This window comes from Diabrotica virgifera, chromosome 7 (genome assembly GCF_917563875.1).
Source record: "Diabrotica virgifera virgifera chromosome 7, PGI_DIABVI_V3a".
Taxonomy (NCBI): domain Eukaryota; kingdom Metazoa; phylum Arthropoda; class Insecta; order Coleoptera; family Chrysomelidae; genus Diabrotica; species Diabrotica virgifera.
The window spans coordinates 248,834,688-248,855,633 of NC_065449.1; the positions used below are offsets into that span (position 1 = coordinate 248,834,688).

The 20,946-nt window shown below is 37.6% G+C and overlaps 1 protein-coding gene and 1 long non-coding RNA gene across 5 annotated transcripts in view; one reads left to right on the forward strand and one right to left on the reverse strand.

Annotated features, from left to right (window-relative positions):
- Positions 1 to 13,678: 13,678 nt before the first annotated feature.
- LOC126888396 (uncharacterized) lies at positions 13,679 to 17,452 on the reverse strand. 3 transcript variants are annotated; one of them, XR_007699538.1, is made up of 4 exons: positions 16,090 to 17,452; positions 15,940 to 16,035; positions 15,682 to 15,837; positions 13,679 to 14,386 (listed from the first exon to the last, which is right to left on the reverse strand). It is a non-coding gene; the product is annotated as an uncharacterized LOC126888396 (long non-coding RNA). The 3 variants fall into 3 exon arrangements; XR_007699537.1 differs by having other exon boundaries at positions 13,679 to 14,021; positions 14,268 to 14,386; positions 15,940 to 17,452; XR_007699536.1 differs by having other exon boundaries at positions 15,940 to 17,452.
- An 802-nt stretch (positions 17,453 to 18,254) lies between these two features.
- LOC114325245 (uncharacterized) overlaps positions 18,255 to 20,946 on the forward strand; it is a 62,234-nt gene continuing 59,542 nt past the window's right edge. For both annotated transcript variants that reach the window (XM_028273250.2, XM_028273251.2), the window contains exon 1: positions 18,255 to 18,547. In XM_028273250.2, coding sequence (XP_028129051.2) covers positions 18,455 to 18,547 — 93 coding nt within the window. In that variant the 5' untranslated portion in view covers positions 18,255 to 18,454. The remainder of the gene's footprint in view (positions 18,548 to 20,946) is intronic.

Below are 20,946 nucleotides of genomic sequence, written 5' to 3' on the forward strand. Positions count from 1 at the left end.
TCATATATGATTCACGCTTATTTTACTTACAGGGCCGCGCGAATGACACTTGCTTCGCAGTGACTGCTATACTGTATGGACCATGGCTAAGTCGGCCCAGAGAGCCGTCATATTATACAGGATGTAACAAAAATACAGTTCATAAATTTAATCACATATTCTGGGACCAAAAATAGTTCGATTGAACCTAACTTACTTTAGTACAAATATGCACATAAAAAAAGTTACAGCCCTTTGAAGTTACAAAATGAAAATAGATTTTTTCCAATATAGTGAAAACTATTAGAGATTTTTTGAAGTTATACTTCTTTACCGGCGATAGAGGGTAAATTTTTATATGGGAAAACCTAGCGACCGGGCGCATGCGCATTATAACTTTGTTCTGATTGAATGTTCAAATGACATGTCAAAAATTATTCACTATGGCGGCTGTGGCACAGCTGTAGTTAGATTATTTATGGTTGTTGCGGTTTAAAATTTGTGTGAAAAGAAACAACAAACAAAAGTTAGTTAATAGTTATACTGCCTTTTTAAATAGTTTTCATATACCTATATTTTTGGACTTTTGGACTATTTTGGACAAGGAAAACTCATTCTAATTTGGCAAGTAGTTTTTATTATAATCATATTGTAATTATACATTTGGATTAGGTTGAAATACATACATTTATTTTCTCAAGAATGCGGATTTTAGAGAGAAATCCCAAATTAGGTTCGATTTTTATTTTTAAATTATGATTTTTTGGCGTAGATTTATTTATCTAGTAGGTATGTACTTTGATTTACATACTTAATTTGGTTACCAACAAAAGTTCTACCAATCTTCATCTAATATATTGTTTTCTTACTGTTTTGTTATATTTTTATATTTTCTTCCACAAAATTTAAACTACATGATTTAATTTTCAAAACAACTGTCAAACAGTAAAACGTTCAGTTACCGTATTTTTCCACATGGTAAATAATGTGGGATTGGACGAGTGAGTCTACGCTTCGATTACGAGTCAAAGCGGCACGAAATTCACGGGTTCAATTCCCGATGCAAGTTTTATTTTTTTATTTTTTTATTCATGTTATGATTGTAAGTATATTTGTTATATAATTTTTTTTTCAGAAAATGCGTATTTAAAATTTTTGCCAACAATTATTATCGTTCAGAAATCATTTTTTCTTTGTGGCATTTTTCAATGTGTTTGTGTGCGTTTTATTCTTTTATTTTTTTAAATTTTTGGTATTGTCTTAAAAAGCACATAATATGTAGTAGAAGTATAACTTCTTACGTGCGTACAAAGTACACACACATTCTTGTTATTGAAAATGGACATGTGGCATTCTTATGGCAGTAGTATCTTAAACAAAAATTATAGTGAAATTTGGACACCCCTTAAAATTTTTATGGGAGTTTTGTTCTTTTAAACCCTCCCAAACGTTTGTGTACGTTCCAATTTAATTATTATTGTAGTACCATTAGTTAAACACAATATTTTAAAAACTTTTTTGCCTCTTAGTACTTTTTCGAAAAGTCGTGTTTTTATCGAGATATTTTGAATATTTGTCAAATCCACCACATTTTGTATATGGTTAAGTACGATTATGGAGACTTGGTAAAAATATGAAAATATATTTATGATTTACATTTTTAGGTATATTTTGAACCATATTAAAAAAGAAGCCACATCCCGATAAAAGGTAACTTATCGAAAAAATACAAAGAGGCAAAAAAGTTTTAAAAACGCTGTGTTTAACTAATAGTATCGCAGTAATAGTTTAATGAGAACGTACACAAACATTTGGGGGGTTTAAAGGCACAAAACCCCCATAATTTTTTTATGTAAACATATTAAAAAAGAAGCCGCATCTCGATAAAAACTGCCTTATCGAAAAAATATTAAGAAGCAAAAAAGTTTTGAAAATATTGAATTTAACTAATGGTACTACAATAATAATTTAATTGGAACGTACACAAAAGTTTGGGGGGGTTTAAAGGAACAAAACCCCCATAAAATTTTTATGGGGTGTCCAAATTTCACTATAATTTCTTCTTAAGATCATAGTACCATAAGAATGCCACATGTCCATTTTCAATAAAAAATCTCCAATAGTTTTCGATACATTCGAAAAAATCGATTTTCATTTTGTAACTTAAAAGGGCTGTAATTTTTTTTATGTGCACATTTGTACTAAGGTAAGTTAGGTTCAATCGAATTATTTTTGGTCCCAGAATATTTGATTAAATTTATGACCTGTATTTTTGTTACACCCTGTATACATTACGGCGTTCAACGTGTTGGTCAGACGTCTGTCTTTTGCGCCATGTAAAATTCGCCAGTGTTATTACTTATATACAGTCGGAAAAATGAAAGAATACCCATGAACGAACATATAAAACACGCTCTATTTTCCTGGCACCGTGTCACAAAGAAAATTGTCCAGTGCAAGTACATGTAACAATAATTATTACATGTACTTGCGCTGACCAATTTTTTATGTGACACGGTGACAGGAAAATACAGCGTGTTTTATATGTTCGTTCATGGGTATTCTTTCATTTTTCCTACTGTATGCCTGTTCAGTTCTTTATATTTCGCAGCCACATTTGTTTGCGACATACTCCACTCTTGCACTCAATCTTTTATTGGATATCATGCAGAAGAAGGAGGCAAAGGAGTGGATGCTAGCGGTAAGAAAATGAGGGCGGCTCCAGAACAAGGAGTTCAGACAAAGTCTAAACGGCACATCGGCCCCATTATTCGATTATGTTAGAAGGATTTGAAAAGAGCTGCTGGGTTTTTGCTTAAAAAAGAGCTTCAGAACTTTGCTAAAGCTTTAGATAACCCTCAGCGACCAGTTTTAGCCATACTAGGTGGAGCAAAAGTAGCAGTAATGTAAAAAACAACCAAAAAGTCGTGGATTTGTTACGTACAAAATGCTGTACGCAAAAGGAGCAGGTAACATTTGAAATGAAAAATATAAGTTAGGAAAAGCAAACCACGAACAGTATATTGGTGGCTCCAGAAGCCACCTTTTTGGGATCCAAATAGATAAGCCATGACTACAATATTTCATGGTATCATGCACATCGTAGAAAATGTATCAATGTTTTTGTATTTGTCTTCTCTGTTCTTTTTTGTGGTGTTAAATCGTGGACCGTGAATGAAGATATGCATAATGTGCAGAAAATTGGAAGCTTTTGAGATGTACCTATATAGGAGAATACTTAAAATCCCGTGAACTGACCGAGTCGCAAATGAGGAGGTCCTCATAAAAATGAAAATTAACCGACAGGTAGGTACAGCTCCCGAAGTGAACCATGACCGGTGAGAGAAATCCTGTCTGTGTAAAGACCGTAGAGTTTAGGTGGGCACCGTCGACAGCGTTTCTCATCGGCCATGGTTCATCGTTCCGGGAGCTGTAATGACTGCCATCAAATCACGAAAGTTGGAATACTTTGGACACATTATGCGAAATGAAATCAGATATGCCCTTCTACAAGCCATCCTGCAAGAAAAAATATTTGGAAGATAATTGGAATTGCTGCAGATAAGATAAATATTATTGCCTTGATGATCGCCAACAATTGCCACGGCTAAGCACATCAAGAAGAAGAAGAAGACAAGGTTTTGCCGGAAGTCAACAAAGATAGTTGAAAGACTGATAAGTTTGTACACACTTGAATGAATAAGGGAAAATGAAAATGTAGTATGTCAAAGTGTGTAAATAATTTTATTTCCTTAGCTGAGCGCTTTCGACATAAACGTCATCATCGGAGCTAATGGTCAAATACTAAAAAAGTACCGCTACATAGAGGTGTAAAAAAGTGCATCTTAGGAATGTACATTTGCTTTTTAAATTTTGAATGCTAGCTTAGTCCTCCGTACAACAGCAAACAGCAAAAAAACAGAAAGAAACGGCCACATACACGTTGCACAAAAAAAAAACATATAAACTTTTTTCATGGTCCGGGTGTCGATATCACCCGTCCATCCTTGGCCTAGTAACAGGTCAGTCAGCTGTTGTTACTAGGCCAAGGATGGACGGGTGATATCGACACCCGGACTATGAAAAAAGTTTATATGTTTTTTTTTTGTGCAACGTGTATGTGGCCGTTTCTTTCTGTTTTTTTGCTGTTTGCTGTTGTACGGAGGACTAAGCTAGCATTCAAAATTTAAAAAGCAAATGTACATTCCTAAGATGCACTTTTTTACACCTCTATGTAGCGGTACTTTTTTAGTATTTGACCATTAGCTCCGATGATGACGTTTATGTCGAAAGCGCTCAGCTAAGGAAATAAAATTATTTACACACTTTGACATACTACATTTTCATTTTCCCTTAGGCCCGGTCTTTTCACCTCCGGATAAATAGTTAACGGGAAGTTTATCTGACAGATAAAAAAAGTAGCGTCTTTTCACTCTGGAATAAAGTTATCCGGCAGATAAATTGACGTTAAATATCAAATATTTAACTGCCGAATAAAGTACCGAATAAGAAGTTATCTGGCAGATAAACTTTGATTTTCGTATATTTCATGGTTTCTGATTACCAGGAAACTAAAAATATAACCTAAAATCTTGAGGGTCTGATTGAATTTATTGCAAAAGTAAAATTTTGTTCTTTCTAAAAATTCTCAATCACAAATTTTATGTTATTTTGTTTTTATACATACCTACCTACTGTAATTTTTTAAGCAGAGTTATTAGATATTAAATTAAAGATGGGTTATAATTTGAAAAAATTATAATAGGTATGTATTATTGTATACCTACCCAACTATATTCATTTACAAAGGAAAACAAGTTGTAAAAAATAAAAATAGAATAGTTTCTTATCCCATCATTTCTTTGAATTGCCAAATATTTTACGATTCCAAAATGAAAGGTATTGATATATGTAGGTAGTAACTAGAATTATGTATGCACATGGTTCTCAGAAACAGTAGATGATACCTACCTTGAAAAAAAAGCTGCTGTTAAGTATCCAAAACATACTGGGTGTATCATGAAATTCTAAAAAAAATAGAATATAGGAAGACTGATTTTATATTCTGAGAATTTCGTAATTGTATCGAACCGTCTATAATGTTCTAAGGTCCTACTAAGAAATAAGAAAAGTCAATTACCTTAAATCTACGACTTCCGAAGTCTCAGCAAACACACGAACTGGTTGACGTCCTCTGCGATGGCGATGAGACACCACCTCTAGTATCCGCCACTGTCTTACTGCTCCCGGGTCCCAGCTAATCCGCCATTTAGTGTTCCAAGTCTACACTCTAGACGACAACTTCGGACATAGTTAGTACGGTATTACGCGAATTCGTATTTTTTTTCCGCCGATCACTAGTAGTTCCGATCGCACCCCTTTCCTCAAGGAATTAATCCGTAACAAGAAAAAAAATTACCCTTCGTTCGCTTACACACACGCCGAGCAAAACAAAACATTCCAATCGTCTTTTATTTTGACCGTTCTTCGCAGCGCACTCCCCAAAGAACAAAATAACCCTGCCATAAAATCCTCGAATCTGTTTTTCTCTCGTCTCTTAGAAGTTTCAACACCCAACAAACGAAATCATAAATCCCTTTTACTATCCTCCAAAATGCACCTGCTCCTATCGCGTGTCATAAACATTTCCATTCTCAGCCGCCGACGAAAAACACCTCCTTTTACACGGAAAGAATCTGTTACCGCGACCAACAATACAGGCACCAGGCTGACGGCCGTAAAACCAGGGACGTTACATCACTCCCCTCCACATAAAAAGATTGCCCCAAGGGCAATCCTTTTCAATCCTCTATACGATATCTAAGGGGTTTTCGCCTCTCTCGCTGAGGCCGGCCTCCTCTTGATAACCCAGGTTCCTCCACGGTTGCTTCGTTAATTATGTCTAGGATTTCCTCGTCACCCGAACTTTCCCCTACTTCTGCCGCTACCATCTGCTCTTCTTCACTGCTGGTGTCCGCAAGCTGCTGCAAGTCCCGCAGTTCTTCACTGAGACCGGAGTCATCTGTCCAGAACTCACTCTCGCGAATTCCATCGGAGGTTGGAGTGTATCGCTGTGGAGGCCTTCTCGTTCTTGGGGCTATCACTCTCGATTCGTCCGGAACGTCTCCAATATCTGCCGTACCCCCTAAGTCATCGTCGTCAACCTCTGGCTCTCTTGCATAACCCCATACAATCTCTCCTTCCTCGTCGCTTCCCTCGTCGTCGGTCATCCTGGGTCTCTCCTCTACTCCATCTTCTATTATTCGCGGAAGGGATAACGTAGGTTTTGCTTGGTTGCCGATTTGTTCTTCCGATACGTCTGGATCTTCCCAGGCTTTATAATATTTTAGCCGATCTATGTGGTAAGTTTGGGTCTTACCGTCGCCCTTATCTACCACGTAGTTCACAGCCCCGCGTTTTTCTATGATTTTGTATGGCCCACTCCATGGTTTGAAAAACTTCTTACTGACTCCGCTGGGCACGATCGGATTTTGAATATATACATAATCACCCTCCTTTAAATTTCTCTCGTGCCTTCCCCGATTCATTCTCTCGGCATTAGTTTGTTCTAGTTTCCGCGCTTGTTCTGCTGCTAATATATAAGCCTCGTCCAGTCGCCTTCGCAGTTCCGCTGGGTAGCTTAACTCTCCTCGGTCATCTATTCTCGGTCCCACGTCACAGTCAAAAGGAATATGTACTTCCCTCCCAAAGGTTAACCAATTTGGGGTGAACCCCGTAGCATTATGTTTCGCACTCCGGTAAGCCATTAGCGCCAGTCCTATATGTTCGTCCCAGTCCCGTGCCTTACTGTTCACATAATGCTTCACCATTCCAATAAGTGTTCGGTGCAATCGCTCCACCCGTCCATTTACTTGGGGCCGATACGCCGTGGTTTGAATCTTCTTGATTCCCAATAGTCTACAAACTTCTTTCATTAGCTCCGAAACAAAATTTGTCCCTTGATCCGTCAGTAACCGCTCCGGCGCTCCATGCCGAAGAACGACCTCGTTCACAAAAACACGCGCCACAGTTTCGGCCGATAAGTCTTTTATGGGTATCGCCTCAGCATATCGCGTAAAGTGGTCTACGTACGTCAAGAGATATTTATTACCTCTCTGCGTTTGTGGCAAAGGACCCACTATATCCATTCCTACCATTTCGAGAGGTCTAGACGTATGGTATGGTTCACAAATGGGCACCCTATTTACACTTTTCGTCCGTCCACATTCTCTACAGTCCTCAACATGCTTTCTTACGTCCTTTTGCATGGTTTTCCAGTAAAACTGTGACTCCGCCCGCTGAAGTGACCGCTGTACCCCACAATGTCCCGCACTCGGTTCATCATGTGTCCGCTTCAACACCCGATTTCTCATTTTCACGGGTACTACGACTCGCCACCTACCGTCCGTCACTTTGTATAGTATGCCGTCCAAATCCTTTCGATATTCCTCGCTCCCACTGTTGACATAACGCTGGCACTCGTTATCAGACTCTTGAGTTCTTTTGATCCACTCCCGATCTATTGAGTAATCTTCATCGCGCCTAACATTTGCTACGGCTCTACTTAAAGCGTCCGCGTTTACGTGTCTCTTTCCCGGCTTATACACTACCTCATACTCGTACTCGGCCAGTTTCATTTGCCATCTCGCTAGTCTAGACGACGGATCTTTCACCTGCAACGTCCAACGTAACGGCGCATGATCGGTGATTACGCTAAACCTCCGCCCGTATAAGTAGCACCTAAACTGACCGATTCCCCAAACCATCGCTAAAAGTTCCTTCTCCGTTACCGAGTAGTTTCTTTCCGCCGTGTTGAGTTGCCTTGAAGCGTAGGCTATCGGATGCTCTTCTCCTTCAAGTCGCTGTGACAAAACCGCACCCAAAGCTAGTCCCGACGCATCAGTCGCTAGAATGAATGGCAGTTCAAAATCTGGATAGCGCAATACGGGGTGTTTCGACAAACTCTCTCTTAGTCGGTCGAACGCTTCCACTCTAGTTGGGGTCCACTCAAACGTAGTTTCCACTTTTATTAGTTCTGTTAGCGGCTTAGCTATTTCCGCATACCCTTTTATGAATCGCCGATAATATCCCGTCAACCCCAGAAAGGCGCGTACTTCTCGCACAGTCTTCGGCCGCGGATATGTGCGTATTGCTACAACCTTCTGTGGGTCAGGTTTTACACCTGCGCTGGTGACTAAATGACCCAAATATATTAGTTCACTCATCATGAACTGACATTTCTTAAGGTTCGCTTTAACACCTACTTCACGTAGCCGCTGTAAAACATTTCGCAACCGCCTATTGTGTTCCGTCTCATCCGCTGCAAAGATCACTACGTCGTCCAAGTAAACATAGCACTCCGTCCCCTTTATTCCCATTAGTACCGCGTCAATGAATCTCTGGAACGTTGCTGGTGCTCCTGACAGTCCAAACGCCATCCGGTTATATTCATAGTGTCCATCAATCGTATTGAACCCAGTCTTCTCTCGGTCCTCTGGTCTGATCTCAATCTGATGGTACCCGCTGGCTAAATCAATGGTCGTGTACCACTTGCATTTTCCCAACCGATCCAATGTTTCATTTATGTTGGGAAGGGGATAGGTGTCCGCCCTTGTCACCGCGTTCAACCCCCTAAAATCAGTACAAAACCTGTACTTTGCCTCCTCCCCCTCCATAGCCTTTTTCTTTACCAACACCACTGGCGCTGCCCACGGTGAAGTCGACGGTGCAATTATACCCTTGTCCAGAAGATCCTGTATTTGCCGTCTCATCTCGTCCTGCAAACGGAAAGGTACTCTATAAGCCGATTTAGCTATCGGGGCAGCATCCCCCGTGACGATCTTATGTTGCACCTGATTAGTACATGAGAATTCCCCCTCCGTCTCTGCATCCATCACATCGCGGTATTCAAGCAATATCTCCCCTATATTTTTTTCCTGCCCCACTGACAAGTGGGCCAACTTCTTGTGAATTTCCTCTGTGAAGTCGGACCCTTGAGATTCAGCTCTCACCTGTCTCACCATCTTCGTATTATCTCGAGCGATTATTGCCGTCTTTCCTACGACTCTTCCCGAACTTAGCTCCACGGGTTCCTGGTTACAATTTATGAACTTCACCCATACATTATCTCCCATTCGCGTTGCCATCACTCGGTTCACTCTAACACCTGATGGTAGGTGTCCAAACTGCTCGACAATTATTTCCTCCGGTTGGTTCGTTCCTCTAATTTTGGCTTTTAGTATAGTTTCGCTCCAGGCTGGCAGGTGGGCCCTACTTTTTAGTACCACTTCAGCTGGCTCCCAATTTTTCTGACAGACTCCGCCGCAAATTGCTCTTATTCGCCGATCCTTTGGTGCCCGCTGAATCTCGCCATCTATTACTTTAAAATACTCTCCTTCATCCATATGATCTCCCTGAATCTGAATCCTCTGCAAACACACAAATTCGTCTCCCTTGCTCCTTCCATTTTTCCTTGTTTCTTTGAAATATTCCCGTACAAACGCGACATGTTTCTTTTGGTTCTTTCTATGCTCGTTGTTTAGGTGAGAACGTATTTTTTTGAAATAATCCCGTATAAACTCGACATGTTTCTTCTGGTTCTCTCTATGCTCTTCGCTTTGGTGCAAAATAATGGGGATATTTTCCTCCTCTGCCTCAAATAACTTAAAGCGATTCTTCAATTCTATTCCACCACGTATCCCACTTTCATCAGATGTACGCTTTATCGTTTTCTTTCGCTCCCTATTCGTTTTGCTTTTGCTCGCTGTACGCTGCTGTGCATTTTCTTCCATCACTTCTTTGATTACTTCCCAATATTTATCCCGCATTACATATTCTGTCAATGCTTGCATCTCACAGCATCTCTTGTCGGGTTGCAAGACCTCTCGAATCCTTTCTGCTAACTTAATCTTTCCCTTAAGGTTAAAATGGAATCCCTGCTTGGTATAATCGCTTCTCCTTGTGCCGCTGTATATATCGACCAGATCTACATTCATATGTATCTGCATCACCATTAACAAGTCCAAATTATGTTGACGGACGTCTTCAACAACAGTAGAACTTGAAACTACGTCGAATCGTTTTGGTAGATTGCAGAGAATAATCTTAGGTTTTTCTGTCTTCACAAATAACCTCGCTCTTGCATCATTTGCTTGCTCTTGTTGTTTCCGCCGAATATCGTTGGTGCCCGTTAGCAAAACGAGACAATCATTAGTTCCAAGTGTACTCGTCCGTTGCTGTACCCCATTAATAATATCTACAGTGCCATGACCTGGCCAAACCATTTCCTCGATTTCCCATTCATCTCCAATCCATCGCTGAAGAAGTGGTTTCAGAAAGCGTCCATGACTATCCGCTGCGATCACTAATGTTCGCCGAGCAGAAGTTTCCTTACGGTTAACCCCACTACCGCTATTTCCTAGCTTTTTCATTGTTGTCTCCACATGATACTCCTTGATTTCGTTTCGCTGTAAATCAAATGTTACTTTTCTCCTTTTATCTCCCAGTATCTCGTGAGTGACTTTCCGTATAACAGGTATCATGGCCTGCTTCGTCCGCAATTCATTTCTATTAACGTCGATTACCAGTCCAAGTCGTTTCATCAGATCGAGTCCCAATATACCTTCAGCTCCACAGTCCACATCGACTATCCATACCTCATGTATGGCTGCGGTATCACCGATGGTTACGTTTAGCTTCTGCTTACCCTGGATGCGTTGACATACCCCCGTCACCCCCGTAATGGTCTCGCTTCGGCCGGTGATGACTGGTACACCCTCCACAGCTTCTCGCAGTAAGGTTACATCGGCTCCCGTATCCACTAAAACTTTTCTATTAGCCCCTTGAAAATCGGCCGTAATTATCAAGGATGTTACTCCCCCTGCGGTTACGGTCGCTTTCCCAATATATCCCCCTCCAGTTTTCTGGGCCATCTCCAAGCTAGGGGAACCTGGAGGGCCACCTAGTTTGGGGAAACGCTACGGCTTTCAGCCCGTCTTCCGGCTAGGCTCGCATAATCTTCCACCTCCCTGTCTGACTTATCTGATTCCCATGACCGTTGTCGCCGCGAAAATGAACCCCTCCTCGCGGATGTTCCAGTATTTTGGCACTGTCTCCACACGTGACCGCCATATCCACAATTATCGCATATGGTCTGTGGACATGTGTTTATAAAATGGCCCGGTCGCCCACACTGAAAGCATTCTTCGTTGCTCGCCCTTTTCCCCAACCGTGTTCGTTCTTCCGGTTTCCAACGTGAATCCCCACTCTTCTGGTTGCCCAGATGTATCGTGCACTCCCGTGTCCAGTGACCAACCTGTCCACACCTCCTACATGGGGTATACGGTACCCTGCGCCGTGATCTCTGCCGCTCTCCTTGCACTTCTCCAGCCGGATTCGCCCTATCATGCCATTTACTTCCGGCCGCTACTATAACCTCTGCACGGTCCATCTTTACAAATCCTTCCTTCTTCTCACCTTCTATCCGCCGAATTCCTCTTCGCTCGCTGCTATTGCTTGCTACCGTCGCAAAGCTCTTCTCAGAATCGCTGCTGTTTGCTTCTTCTTCCTCTAGTTCCTTCCTCACCTTCCATACTCTTTTCCGGTCACCTTCCTCTCCTATGTCCTTCAACATATCTAATACTGCCGTCAGGGTATTTACTCCCTTCCTAGCCTTCACCACACGTCGTACCTCGCTATTTAAACCCTCCATGAATACTCCCAAGATCATTTCCTCTCGAATCTCATTCGCTACTTTCTTTTCCTCTTCTTTCTCATATTCTTTCACAACATAGCGCGCCGCTGTCCTACACCTATCAGCGAATCTCCGATAATTTTCCCCCTCCTTCCGTCGGATGTTCATTAGTTTCACCATTTCATCCACTCTGTCTTTCTTCACCCCAAACCGCTGCAGTAGCAGTCCTTTTATCTCCTTCCATGTCCATCCCTCTTGCTTCTCACTCGTCGCATTTCGCAAAAATTCCGCCGCCTCGCCAATCATCCTTCGTCTCACCAAATCAGCTGTGTTCTGCTCAGTCCACCCATTAATTTGCTGCAACATCTCTACTCTCTCAACAAACTCCTCTACACCCATCTCTCCTTCGCTTCCACACCATTCTTTTACCTCTCTAGCACCTATCATTTCCGCCCTCCTACTTCCGGCCATTCTCAGTTCTTCCATCTCCTTTCTCAAATAGTTTAGTTCATTTTGGGCGACTCTCTGTCTCTCATCTTGTAACTTGCATACTTCCTCTCTCGCCTTTTCTAACTCTTGTTTCAATCTATCTACCTCGTCACCAACTTCCGCCATGGTTTTTAGAGGCAAAACAAAACCCCAGTCTTACACCCGTCGGCACCGTGCCTTTCGCTTGGTTCTCGTCACACCTATACCCCGAGTAGACAGCCCAATGTCCACGACAACTAATAACTAATCTATCCCACCGCTCCCACCATTGTATCGAACCGTCTATAATGTTCTAAGGTCCTACTAAGAAATAAGAAAAGTCAATTACCTTAAATCTACGACTTCCGAAGTCTCAGCAAACACACGAACTGGTTGACGTCCTCTGCGATGGCGATGAGACACCACCTCTAGTATCCGCCACTGTCTTACTGCTCCCGGGTCCCAGCTAATCCGCCATTTAGTGTTCCAAGTCTACACTCTAGACGACAACTTCGGACATAGTTAGTACGGTATTACGCGAATTCGTATTTTTTTTCCGCCGATCACTAGTAGTTCCGATCGCACCCCTTTCCTCAAGGAATTAATCCGTAACAAGAAAAAAAATTACCCTTCGTTCGCTTACACACACGCCGAGCAAAACAAAACATTCCAATCGTCTTTTATTTTGACCGTTCTTCGCAGCGCACTCCCCAAAGAACAAAATAACCCTGCCATAAAATCCTCGAATCTGTTTTTCTCTCGTCTCTTAGAAGTTTCAACACCCAACAAACGAAATCATAAATCCCTTTTACTATCCTCCAAAATGCACCTGCTCCTATCGCGTGTCATAAACATTTCCATTCTCAGCCGCCGACGAAAAACACCTCCTTTTACACGGAAAGAATCTGTTACCGCGACCAACAATACAGGCACCAGGCTGACGGCCGTAAAACCAGGGACGTTACAGTAATACTCCCCGGATATGTTTTAAATAGGTACCTTCTTACTAATATTTTTTTGTGCCAAATATAAGTAATTCTGTATTATTGCTGTTTAAATTCAGATCATAGCAATGGGTTGTTACTTTTTTAATGAGTCCGCAAATACATCCCTTTTTGTATATAGCAGAAAACAAAATGATTACATTGATTCAGTTGTCCTACACTGAAGCAATATATTTATAACATAGAGAGAGATGAAAATGAAGACAATTTTGAAAATGAATTGCTAAGTATAGACCAGGAATAAGCTAAATTATTGAATTTACTGAAGTTATGATGTTTGATAACCTTATAAAAATTTTTGTGTTAAGCTTGTCACGCACGGGGAACTATACTAAAATATATCTCATATCACTCACTATAGTAATGAGTGAGGCTGCATACACGGAACTATACCTAATGTATATTATGGTTCCGTTTATGCAGGCTCACTCATTATTATAGTGAGCAATATGAGATGTAATATATCTATTATAGTATACCTCCTGGTCAGTAACAAGCTTTATGGGGAAATAGAAGGAGCATTAATATACATGTATAATTTTTTATTCTTTATTTAATTGTCCTTTGTATAATTTAATTATTAAATTTAATAAATCAATGAATTTTTGTGTCTCTTCTGCCCTTTAATTTTCTCTGGCACGCTTGTGTTCTACCCTTTCCTCCTCTTTTTCTATCTGAAGCAATTGAGCTATGTTGGGTATTAGCGTTGTTCTTTCTTGTAATACATTCTCTAGTTTATTATTGGTATTCTTTTTCTCATGATCATCTTTCAGTGCGTCACAGTTTTTCGATTTCTCTCTAACACATTAAATTGTATGTGACAGAAAAAAAGGCACGTCTTTGAATACTTTGGTAATTATTCTAGTTCGGTGATTATTCTAGTTGTCGATAGATGGCGCCATAACCAAAAAAGAATTATTAATTAAATAAAATAATAATATTATCAATATAATCTGTACAATTTATAAGACTATACAAATGAAAGAAAATACCATTTTATAAATGCAATAGACACAATTGATTTGGTTTTATTCCAAATTGAAAATAAAATTTGACAACTGTTAGATTTAACAAAAATGTCACGTTAGAATAAATGCCATAAATGTGTATTATCACGGACTTACCTTTTTTTCTATAATTTGTGACGCACTGAAAAATGTTCATGAAAAGGAGAATAGCTTATTTCTGGAACTAGCTTTTTCTTTGAGAACACAGGATTCCATCTTCTAGGTGTTTGTCATATCTGTAACCAATTTTTTTTATTTAGAAAAGTGAAAGATATCTACTATGGGCCATTCCACGAACATACGCCTGTTTTGGATTATTTCGACAACGAATATTTTACTGTGCAACCTAAGAAGTACGAAAGTAAATGGCACTAATAATTATTCCAATAAATAACAATGTAATTTGCAATTTACTTTTGTTCTTCTTATTTTGCAACGTAAAATATTCGTTGTCGAAGTAATCCAAAACAGGCGTATGTTCGTGGAATGACCCATAACAAATATTAAAATTAGGTTTTATTCTTGTTATTGGGATTCTTCAATTTACCATGTAAATTATCCAATCTTTAAAATATTGTGTTTTGATATACATAGTTGGTTTATCCCTAGTTTACTATTCAATATACCAGTTGGATGGATTATGAATCTGTAGCGTTTTGACAATGATTGATATGTCCATCTAGCCTAATTTTTCAGGAGGGCATTTTGAAAGTTTAAATCATGTTTTGTCAACCCAAAAACGAAAAGTAATCAACATAAGAAATCAAGTAATATATCAAGTTCTGGCCTACCTAATACAGTAGAATCCAGATTATCCGTGCTCCTCGGGACCGAAGGTGGCACTGATAATCCGAACATGTATTTCTTATGTATAATAAGTACGTATACACATACATATTATAATATTATGTACCTACCATAAAAAGATAACAGAAAAAATAAATCTTTCATTATGAGTCTCTCTTTCGTCATATAGAGTTTCCGTTAAGTGATTTACAATGACGCTATGTTGATAAAACCTCAAAAATGCAACTTGAGTAATAGAAAATAATAGCACGGATAATTAGGGTTCTACTGTAAGTTAAAAGGGGACATGTGGGACAAAGGGGGTTTTACCTTCATCATACACATACCAAACTATACCAACTTGAAGAAATGTTACTAAATAGCATATCAAGCAAATAATCTCATTATGGCTAAAATCAGACGTAACATCAAGTTTTGCCATATTGCATGATATTTACAGAAATATAGTATTGAATTTAAATAAAAGTTTTCCCCACATTAACAAATTTTTACATCATTGAACAGTCATTAGGTTTGTTCTAGCATCAGTTTCAAACGGTTTGAAACCATCAGCTAATAGTCGACCAGCGCGAGTAGATAGGGGATAGCACTGGTGACTGTATTATGTTGTCTCACTGAGCAACTAATTGCTGACGGTTTCTGACTAGTTTGACTGTTTGCTAGAACAAACCTAATATTAATAATCATATAATATGTACATATATAATTATGTAAACAAAATTACCACTGCATCTGTTTCATTAGCTAGCTTGTCTTTATTTAAACTTGTCTTTGTCTTCTATTTTACATACAAATCAACAGTTTTCCTCTAATTTAAAATGGATTTACCTCTTGTTCAAGCTCTCCAGTAAACTATTTCAGCATAATCAATGTTTTCCTTCTAAAACAATATTGTTGTCTGATTAAAATATGGAAATGTATTTCTAAACCTTATGACTTTGTATACCTATTTTTTTAAGTTGTAATTCTTTGATTTACTTACATTTCCTTCATTCCTTCTTCCAAAATGGAAATAAAATCGATAAAATCATCTTTGAAATACTTCGTTCGAATCTAATTATGTTAGGTTAAGTTAAAGCTGAAATTATAAAAATAAACATAAAAGTCAGGTGTGTTCGGAATCCAAACTTACTTTTAAGCTTATCTACCGGATAACTAACTGGAACATAAATTGACGTGAAAAGACGGGTACATTTTATCTGGCGAATAAATATTTATCCTCCAGATAGCTAACTGCCAGATAAGAGCATATTTATTCGGAGGTGAAAAGACCGGGCCTTAGTCAACAAAGAGCTGTAAAAACACATTCAGTCAGAGGTGTGAGAAAAAGCAAATGTTCAAATTTTAAATCCAATTTTTAATGTGTGGTCTATGTGAAATTTATATTTTCTAAACTAATCCTTCAGATGCCCTAATCACGGCCGGTTTCACAAGTCGAAGTTAACTTGTGGTTAAGAGATAACCAGAAGTTACCCCGAAATATGTGTTTCACAATATCAGGTCAACGGCGAAGTTGTGGTTAACCGACAGAATTTTTAACCAGAGCTTGGAGTGATGGTTAAGCTCTTAACCAGAGGTTATCCTAACCTAATTTCGTTTTATTGACAGGACAGAGTGTATACACGTAAATTATTAATTACAGATATGAATTTATATGATGTACTTAAATGCGTTTAGCATTTCAGCGGCCAATAATTGTTCGATTTTTAAATGATTTGCTTCCTGGGGTAATTATTAATACATACTATAGTCTCTTGCTTGCTAAATGTTTTTATATTAATTTAATTTTAACAATATTGGCGAAAGACCTTAAAACAAATATTATTCTTAAACAAAACTTAAAATGTATAATGTGCATGTAATATACAGTGTGTGTACTTTAGTTGGCCACGTATGGGAAGCATTTTTAATATTAATTTTACGAAAAAAAGATACTTCAAAAAAGTTTTGCATAGTAATTTTTATGGTCCAAAATCTAAGATGCAACCATCATGTATGAAATTTTATTAATCCCATAGGAGGTATGTTAAAATATATGAATTTTTAAAGCAAGCAAGGTAGCAAGAATCAACATCAAAAATATGATTATGCAAATCAACCACAAGTCTGACTGAATATCCTAACCACACATATACACACATTTATTTTTCCTTAATCTGCAAAATAAACTCCACAACTAAATATAAAATCCTTAAAAAATATATACAACAAATTAATAGTCATAAAGAAATATAACAATTTATTGAATTTATCCTAATAAAAATCAATGGAAACTCATCTGACTGATCAGCTGATTTGATAATTCTTCCATAAAAATGTTATTTCTGGTGATCATTGTCCATAATTTCCTACCAACATAAGAAAAATAAAACAAAACTTAGGGTCAACTAACCATGATTGAATCTGTGGTTGTGAAACAGCAACTGTCAGTTAGACTGTGGGTAAAGGTTAGTTGACCGCTAGGGTTAACCACAGATTGTGAAACCGGCCGTCAGTCAGATATTTAAAAAAAGTTAAATAATTTATGACCATCACCAATCGTTTTCGTGTAAAAAGTTGGCAACACTGGAAGTATAGAAAGTTATATGCTCTATGAAAGTGTGAAGCAGTGGCACGTGCATAGACATAATAAAGTCGGTTTTACATTTACGAGTACTTGGATCCGAGTTACTTCCTATTCGGAGTGCATCTCGGAACATGCTCGGAACCTCTTTGTCGTTTGGATTGGTTTGGATATGATCACGGATCGAAGTTGAATGGTTGAACCCAACCGAGTAGCAGTACGAGTTGGTAAGAGAGCACGGGTAATTTACAAATAGAAAATGGCTGAACTGAGATGTTCTGGAGAACAGATGGGACAGTTTATTAATTTTTACCGATCATTTGAATGTTCGTAGAATGTAAACTCAAGGGATATCGCGATATCAACAAAATAAATAATGCATATAAAGCTACTGCAGATATACATAATGAATATTTCCACATATAAAGTGAGGAAAAAGTAAAAAGAATCACTCATAAACGTTCGCAGTTCTACTCGTAACTCGGATCCGAGTATTCGTAAATGTAAAGCTGGCTTAAGGGCACGTGGCACAAAATAAATAATGCATATAAAGCTACTGCAGATATACATAATGAATATTTCCACATATAAAGTGAGGAAAAAGTAAAAAGAATCACTCATAAACGTTCGCAGTTCTACTCGTAACTCGGATCCGAGTATTCGTAAATGTAAAGCCGGCTTAAGGGCACGTGGCACTTGGCATTGACACTCTGTCACTAGCGTTCCATGTCGAGTGTCAGTAGTGCAGGATTGCAGTGGTGCACGCACGTTTAATTGCACTTTGCACTGTGGTTGCAGTTCAATTAATGCAGTTCAACAATTGTATGTTTTACTGTAATTAATTAGTGAATTTCACATTCTACTTTCACTCTTCAGTTCATTGAGTACAAGTATTGTTTATGTATTTTTAATCATTCTTTTATATTGGTTAAACATGGAGAGAAATTCCAGGTGTGACGTTTATTGTAAACATATAGCTGAAGATGAAGGCGAAATTATGCAAAAACTACAACGTCTAAGGGTGAAGGTAAGTATCTATTTGGAAAACAATATAATATCGTTTTAACGACATATATAACAAGAGTATTTTATAGTATTATTATAGCATAACTATAATTTTGTTTTCGATTTATGAACTTCCCATGTTACAATTGGTTCTGGTTAACCCAGAAAGCCAGTTGGTATCCAGTTATTTTGAGATAGTTCCCTCACAACACCTGCTCCAATCAAAAGAGGCAATTGCAAATATTGCAGGTAAACCAGATATTGTGTAAATTCCGTAACTGTTGGCTGTGTATTGTACAGCCGGTTCCTAAAAAAACTGATACGACTCTTAGTTAGATTTGATCATGTTGAGCAGTGTATTTGATTGATCTGACATTATATTTATTATGACACAGACAAATAATAAAATAACCAAACAACAAAAAACTAATTACATAATATTATGTTAATTCATAAATTGTACTAATTATTAAGGTCTAAATGTTTATATTATTTTGAACTCCTGTATTTTATAAAGAGTATATAAATGATAGTTTTTACATCAAATAGATCACATAATTATTGTAAACGTGGATTATACAACAAAACAAATTAATATTCAATTCAGCCCTGTAACTTATTAAAATAAATATTATAGAAGTTTTCAGGGACTTTCAGCCCTCGGTAATAATGTGGTCTTTCATTCTAAGTTTAAATTTTTCAAAAATATTTATTAGTTTTCTCAGGATACGAAAAAAATGAATACAATTAAAATACATTGAGAATTTTGACATGCGTCACAATTTTGCATTAATCAATGTAAAATTCTAAACTGTTGAATTCCAGCTTCCCTAATTATTTGACATCAAAAACATTAGAAACTATTTGTAGAGGATTGAAATCTGTATTGAAAACAACTGTTAAAATTGGTCTACGTAATTAAACATATTCCAAAATTTTGTAATTATATAATACATTTCAGTTTTCAGCCCAAACTTAGGCCACACACAATGCAATAATGTTCACATTTTTGAACTGTCAATATTTTTATTTTATCATCTATTGTTTAAAAACAATACAGTTGATAAGATACCCTCAGTTGCGGAGAAAGTATTAATAATAAAGATTAATAATAAAGTCTAATAACCGTGGAACAGAATAAGCTATCTGACAAATTTTAAGATTTGGCAGTGACATTGACAGTATGTAAATATTAAGTATTTATCCTTCAAAATACACTGCTCAATTTTCTACAACATACGCTTCAACAGTCGTATCAGTTTTTTTTGGAACCAGGTGTACATCTTCGACCTAATCTGTAAACTACATAACTCCATTTATCCAAATTTTACAGGAAACACAAAAAACTATCTCTCTAAATATGACTAATGTGAATACTATGTATCTCCCATTTTAAAAGAAAAAATACTAAAAAGGAATATATAGGTACACATATCACTAACATTTGTATATTGTTTAATAAGTACTCATTTAGTATTATTTACCACCAACTTTTTCTTGGAAATAACACTTTCTAAACAGTGATAGGTCAGTCATGTGGTAGGACAAACTAGGGAGTTACATATTTTTCTTACTAAATTTGGCGGCAAGGGAGATACGGTGTATACTAAAAGGTCACTATTTACTCATCTGGTAAAAAGATGCACATGTGTCCTTTTTTAAACGATAAGTTGGGACTTTTTCTAACAGATGGCAATAATAACTCATTTTCAGAGAATTACAGAGTTATGCAGTTTACAGATTAAAAGGACAACATGTAACAGCATACTGCAGAGAATGATCTGTTGGAATGTGTTGTTATATTAATATTTTCTATACTTATGGACTTTTTTTTCAACAATGTTGTTTTTACCACGTTATTTTTTATTTAAAATGGAATATTTATTTTGGGGTAACCTTTTTCTTATTTCATTGTTAACTAAAAATAATAGCAAAATGCGAAAAATGTTGAGAATTTCTATATGCTTGTTTATTGCTAACAAATCTTGAATATTGCAATTGTATTGAATCAGTAAACGTTTTACAAAGTACACAACAGATATATTCTTCTTAATGTGCCTATCTGAGATTAATGTTGGCAATCTTTATCTTATCTGCAACAGCATGGAAAAGCTGCACATATGTTGTGTTGAATCAGGCTCTGAGCTCAAACCCACTTTCCAAATATTTTTCTTTGTTGGGTGGCTTGTAGGAGGGTATATCTGGATTCAAAGAGATTTGATGGTGGTCAGTACCCTCAGTTCTTCTTCATTCTTCTGAGGACATTTGTGACCCAGTCAGTTCAGATAAATATAAATTAAAAATAGACTTAAAAATATCATAAGGAAAAATTCCTGTAACTGGCTGTATACCATAAATCACAAAAAATAAAAACCTTATCTTGTAAAAGATTTATTTAAAATCCCTAAAAAGGGCTATATC